Source organism: Atta cephalotes (genome assembly GCF_000143395.1).
Source record: "Atta cephalotes unplaced genomic scaffold scaffold00011, whole genome shotgun sequence".
NCBI classification, from domain to species: Eukaryota; Metazoa; Arthropoda; class Insecta; order Hymenoptera; family Formicidae; genus Atta; species Atta cephalotes.
In genome coordinates, this window is record NW_012130075.1 from 4,641,119 (window position 1) to 4,647,984 (window position 6,866).

General features: G+C 34.9%; 1 protein-coding gene across 1 annotated transcript in view; it reads right to left on the reverse strand.

Annotated features, from left to right (window-relative positions):
- LOC105617083 (lysine-specific demethylase lid) overlaps positions 1-6,866 on the reverse strand; it is a 15,126-nt gene that overhangs the window by 1,120 nt on the left and 7,140 nt on the right. The window contains exons 6-16 of the mRNA XM_012198662.1: positions 6,187-6,679; positions 5,880-6,007; positions 4,715-4,909; positions 3,047-3,501; positions 2,712-2,970; positions 1,803-2,631; positions 1,499-1,707; positions 1,198-1,422; positions 1,012-1,093; positions 522-925; positions 86-212 (exon numbers count right to left, since the gene is read on the reverse strand). Coding sequence (XP_012054052.1) covers positions 86-212; positions 522-925; positions 1,012-1,093; positions 1,198-1,422; positions 1,499-1,707; positions 1,803-2,631; positions 2,712-2,970; positions 3,047-3,501; positions 4,715-4,909; positions 5,880-6,007; positions 6,187-6,679 — 3,406 coding nt within the window. The remainder of the gene's footprint in view (positions 1-85; positions 213-521; positions 926-1,011; positions 1,094-1,197; positions 1,423-1,498; positions 1,708-1,802; positions 2,632-2,711; positions 2,971-3,046; positions 3,502-4,714; positions 4,910-5,879; positions 6,008-6,186; positions 6,680-6,866) is intronic.

The following is a 6,866-nucleotide window of genomic DNA, read 5'->3' on the forward strand; positions in this document are numbered from 1 at the left end:
AGAGAGAGAGAGAAAACATTTATAACGTTTAGAAGGTATCATTAAAACCATGTTGTGAATATATAATTGTAGACAATATCCTTACCACTAGGCCGTAAGCAATTAACCGCCGCGCAATCATCCTCCTCATCCGAACTTTCTTGCTTAGTCTTCTTTGTGCGGTTACCACCTCGTTTTCTAGGGCTTTCCTCACCTTCGCTTTTGCGTTTCATCTGCAATTCATAATTAACTGAAATTGAGCTGTTCAATGTTCGCGAAACTAAAAATTATCGATTGTCAGTCATTAAAAAATGTCTCGAATTCAAACTTCTTACACGTAATCGATTTATTGTTCACAAAATAGATCTACAATAAAATTAAATAATTTCATCATGAATATATTTTACGTGAAATGTAAATTTACTATGAAAATTTAATTTGATATTTCTAACAAAATGAATATTTTTATTACAAATTTTTAATACAAAAGATTTAATTCGAGACATGATTGTTATTTACATTATTGTTGAGGAATTAAGTACCTTTCGAGGTCCACGTTTCATAGGAACCGGTGAACTGCTCTGCCTCTTCTCCTTAGTGATAGGGCCGCTGCTTTTGCTACGTTTAATTACATTTTTCTCTTCAACTTTTTGACGTCCAACTTTCTTAAGTAATTCAAACTCCTCCGATTTCCTCTTTCTACCCCGTTTCTTCACATCTTTCACCTCCTGATTTGCTTGAACTTCCTCAAGCGATTTGTATTTTCGCATAGTGTTGTGGCTATTCATATAACTCAGTATACGCCAAATGTGTTGTGTTTCGTCTAAAGCAACTTCTAATAAGTCACCTTCCATCATAAGTTCTTCCAAACGCAATCTCGTGCTTGAAGATAATGTGCCGAATGACTCATTGTCACTCGATTGAGTTTTCCGCCGAATTTTCGAGACTGAAATAATACAAAATGCAATTATCTACTGATTAAATATTTTCAACATAATGCTTATATTTCATATCGCAATTCGAGAAACTTACTATACGAATATGCGTGTTCGTTACTATTGAAAGTACTACATGTTGGTTCATCATCCAGAGCAATAACATCGTCATCGTCGTCCTAAAGTATTAAAAATATTCATATATGTATATTTTGTTTTGTTATTTATAAATAACAATTGTTTGTAATGGATAGATTTATTGTAACTCATAATCAATACTCACAGCAGTACTAGGCGTGCTATCGTCCGAATGTACTCCGCTGAGGGGCGCGATAGCTTGCACTCTTTGATGCAGTTCAGGATTATTCGCTGCCTTTTTCAACTCGCTACTGATAATTTTTTCCGTTTTCTCCCTTGCCGCAGCTTCTACTAATTTTTGCGACATTACAGAAAGTTTTGCTAGTATCGATGAAACTTCGTCGGTAGATAATGCTTTCCTCGCTCGATCCTAATTAACATATGTTTAGCTAAAGACATGATTTGTTTAGACGATGAGAAAGATCATATTTGATGAGAATATCTACCTGCCAATTCATCGCACGTTCAGTTAAGCACTGCAACGCTTCTCCCTCCGGCAATCGGATCGGAATTTTTTGGAGACTCACTAAGAGAGCCAATATAGTTTCCAGACGAGGTCGTCGAGAACGTAGACAACATGGACACAAAAATTTCATATCCTTCGGCCCTGGCGATTTACCTTTGTACAGTGTCTTAGACAAAGGTACACAGTTTGCTGTGAAATAAAAATTCATACATTTTTATTAGATATTAATTAGAATTAGATAATAATATTTAGCTAGTTTCTGTTATTTAAACTGCTGTACTTACTGTGGAACCAATCTTTGCAAAGCTCGCACTGAAGCATAATGCCGAATCTCGGCCGCCGACAAACACAATACTTGGAATCTTCGGCTTCCGCTTTCATCTTCATTAAATTTCTCTCTCTTAAACTTCTCATTGCTTCCATTTCGCGTTGTTCTGCAAGCTTAAAGGCAGCTACCACATTCGCCGAGTCACTGGAATCGTCCAATTTTGTATCACAAACACAAACAGCGCCTACGGATTCGTCGCCCTTGTTCTTCTTAGTTTTCATCGCCTGTACGCCGACGCCGATTCGCGGCGACAGAGCTTCCATCAGCGTATAGTGCGAATTTTTCCTCAAAAAAGTTCTCGCGGTCCTTTCTTTCCATGTTTTCGCCTCCAAGAGAGTAGATTCCAACGTTGGAAGATCATTTAGATGCAAAGGGATATTTCTTCCCTTTCTTAACAAGTCATCCAATGTATCGTAATAAGGAAAGTTTTCTCTCGCTCGTATATCATCAAACAATTTCGTCCAATTCTTTGCTTTGTTCAGTATATCTTGAAGAGTATCCAAACTCGGTAAATACGCTTCAACTTCATCTGCTTCGTGAATAAACTCCTCTACAGCTGCAATGGTTCGTCTATTTTTGGTGTTAAGAAACACTTTGGCTTTTTCTTCCCACTTATCGATTGCCTTTGTTAACGCGTGCAATTCTGACAATGTATTTTCAATACTGACATGAGGTGGTATTGTCATGCCTTTTTCGATTAACTTAATCACCTCTTCACGACTAACAGATTTTGGATCATCTTGGAGAGATTTTACTTCATCTAGCCACTGTATTTGTGTCAATTTCTGTAAAATAAAATAGATTTTATTAAAACAAATTTTTTCTGATGAAAAAATTAAATGTACATCTATATATGATTACATACTTGTTTCAATCGTACTAGTTGAGGTAATTCAATACAGATAGAATCACCAAAATCAATGCATTTCTCTAATTTCTCAATGTCGCAATCTTCTTTGGATTCCAATTCTGCTGCATCTTTTTGAAATTGTAATACTTGATCGAGTATAAATTTTACACCATCTGATTCCTTAAGTTCACAGCATAGATTGGTTATTTCCTTATAGAAAAGTGTTAATTCTTCTACAGTGAGTTTATACTTGGTATCAACTGTCTGCCTAGTTCTATAAAAATGAGAATTTTATGAAAACAAATAGCAATATTCATAATACAAAATATCGCAATAAAATCTTTACTAACCTTGTGCGTTGTTTATTGTTTAATAGCTGTTGTGCAACGCTCGCACATTTCTCAGCATCTTGCACAGCGGTTGTTAAAGCTGTCAATAACTCACTTTCGGGGAATTTTTTGTTCTCAGCTTCATTCAGAAGTTCTTTCAACTCGTTTAATTCAATTTTATCATTCTTAGGATCCATCGCTTCTCTCACTTTGGCTACCCACGAGTCAAATGACTCAGCTTTCAATTTTAATTTTTGCAACATGATAGGTAATTCGTCTAACGTATATCGATAACGCAGCGTATGCTTCTCTGGTGGACACGTACATAAATCAGCAAAGTGTCTCAGGCAAACTAACTGCGAGCTGTGGCACGAACATGTAACCGCACTCAAAAAACAAGTAGTCTTGCATGCTTCGCACTGTCTCTCGTCATCTGGTAGAAGCTCGAAAGCCTCGCGTTCTGCCTCAGTCACACCCTGAACAGAACAAGTTATCCAAGTTCATACACAAATACGATAAATCTATCTCCATTACACTTTAGCATTTTTCAACGAAACAAATGACGCGCAGATAACACGTTAAAAGAAATATTGATTTAAAAATCGTATTTCACCGAGACGCACACGTATGCACACGTATCCATTTCCAGAAGGAACACAAATGTAACGCTCTGCAACGTCCTGCTTCGAGGATATGGCGCACAAACACGTGCTTCTAGAAAGTTGTACGAAACAGACGCGAGAAACCAAGTTGCGCGTTTAGCATCATGGCACACAAGACTTGGAAAACATAACCTTTTTACTCACCTATATGTAAGTTATATAACTAGAATAAAGGCGAAACGAATAAGCATCAGTCAGTCAAGGCCAAGCGCCACGACTACGACTCTCGAGAATGCAACGATAACAGCAGGTTCGACGGAATCAGCAATAATGAAAATACGTGGCGACATTAATTACGTATCTAACGTGGACAGGCGGTCCAATGGCAATGCAAGCTCTGAATGGTTCATGGTTGGTGGCTAGCGCGAGGGGCACGCCGCAGCCACAGCCACACGATGTGTGTATATACGAATTTTGCCGCGCGGGCGGCGCGGCGGGTCGCGTCGCATCACATCGCGTGTGCATATGTGTGTTCACGTGTAGTGGCGCGTGCGCGCGCTCTTGGCACATAACGTACTACTTGGCCTAAATATATTGACCTTTCACGACAAAACAGTATTGCCAGTATTCACACATTAGAACTTATTCCTTAGAAACAAGATCGTATTCATATGCCAGAGTTTTCAGCACAGATTCTATCGATTTTTAGCGCAGAAAACTAACTTTTATACATACTCAACTATATAGAATTAATGTTACATTTACATTAAATACGGAATATGAATATGAAATATTTTTTTCATTATATCATGAAAAATAGAATATTTTATTTACATTTTGAATCAATAAATAAATTATATTGTTGCGTTCAGCAACAATAGTAGCAGTTAAAGAATAAAAATATAAAAGTCAGAGGTTCATTGTAAAACAATTTTGATATTAAATATTAAAAAAAATATTAAAAAGATATTAAATATATAAAATTACAAATAATAAATTTTCATCAAAAGAGTGTCATAAAATGTTACAAGTTTTCATGTTTAGAAATGTAATGTATTAAATATTGTATAAATTATATAACTCTTACCCATTCTAGCAAATTTTTCCGTAATTTTTTCTCATCCTCCACCATTTGCAACATATCGTGATACGTGGCGGTTGCGACTCCGATATCTAATGAATCTGGATCCAATGACATTTTACAAACTAGCTCATCATGGGAAAACACACAGAATCTTCTTAAATTTGAATAATGCGTGATGCAATCTCGTCCAATCTTAAGCTGATAAAAAAGAAACAATTTATAGTGTATTTGTACAATTTGTATACAATCGTGATATACAGTGTCCCAAAATAATCGCCAAATATTTTATAGACAGATAGAGCGAACTAAACTGAGTTGAACAGTCCTCTACCATTTTGCAATTTTCGCAATAGTTAACAAAATATTAATTACCAAAAATTGCCGAAAATTGGGCTTCAATAATTTTTTATTCAAATACTATCAATTTTACAGAAAAATTGTAAGAGACAAAAATTGTTTATTTTCTTCTCCTAGAGCTCTAGGAATTTTTTCAGAATTTTTTATCAACTTTTTAATACTGTGTGTATATTTTCTTATTTTTACCAACAGAAATACCGTATTAAAAAATTATTCTGAAAAAATTCTTAAAGTTCTATGAGAAGAAAATAAATAATTTTTGTCTCTTGCAATTATTCTGTAAAATTGATAGTATTTGAGTAAAATAGTTATTGATTTTCGGCAATTTTCGGCAATTTTTAGTAAATGTTTAATGTTTTGTTAACTGTTGGAAAAATTGCAAAATGGTAAAGGACTTTTCGAGACTCAGTTTAGTCCGTTCTACCTGTTCATAAAATATTTGATCATTATTTTAGGACATCCTGTATATGTAAAGTTTATAATTTGAATTTAAATAAAAAATAATACTATAAAATGGCTCAATAATAATAAATAAACATTAATAACAATAAGGGCTAGAAGCTAGATTTCAATATATGTATTTAAATTTTAAACAGACATTTCGACCTTATCGTTAGATCATCTTTAGTGTATACATAGATGACCTGATGATAAAGTCGAAATGTCTGTTTAAAATTTAAATATATTGAAATCTGACTTGTAGCCCTTATTGTTATTAATGTTTATAAATTTAAATTGAATGTTCTAATACTTCAATTGCTTTTATTTTATTCGTATTTGAACAAACTCGAATATATCATAATTTATATACCCAATCTGCAGGTGCAAAATTGACAGCTTCTGCAAAGTTGTAACCCTGATTAAAGCCTGCGTGGTATGCTCTCGGAAATGTCACAACAAATTCACCTGCATGTTGATCTGTTCTAAATACTGGTACTCCTGTTAAACAATTACAAAATTATATCAATTATAAACTTAGAAAATGCAGTTGCGTATGTTAGATAAATATCAAATAGTCTGAATTAGAAATGAATTCTAAATATCTTAATCCTCTTTTTTACGGGAGAAAAAAAAATCTTATTTTATTACAATTTTAATTACATGTAAAAATCTTATACCTTCACTTGTCAATATGTTTGGATTCATGATAGTAACAAGTTGATGCAACAAATCGGGTTGGCTATGAAATAGCTCTGGAGCGGCGGACTTCATGGATTGTTCGAAGCGTTCCGCTTGAGAACCTGGTACTCCATACCATGTCTTTGGTTCGCCCCAATGTAGATAATTAATAGAATAGCTCCAATGATCTTCATTGTGCCAACAGAATGTTGCGAAGCACATGCCGACATACATCCAAGGAACTTTCATGCCACTAATGTCAGCATTGATGTGACCCAAAACACTTCCATGTAGAACTGGCAAATTATTCAAATTCCACGAAGATTCAGCATACTCTTGATCACAAGTGAATAAATTAACGCTGGTTTTGGTTGGAAATCCGGATCCATGATCCATCGTATGCAAATCGGCACCGTACTCTACAGTCACGTCTTCATCAATAGACGAGACTATTCGCCAAAACTCCTTTTCCACTAGTGATGTTGGAACCATCTACAAAAAAAATTATTAAATGTATAATGAAGATAAAAAAATTTACGCGCACACACACACACACACACACACACACACACACACACACACACACACACACACACACTATTCTACAATAACGTACAACAATATACTACATGACACGAGACTATTAATTAAAGTAACGTCGTCTCTTAGTAATTGTACG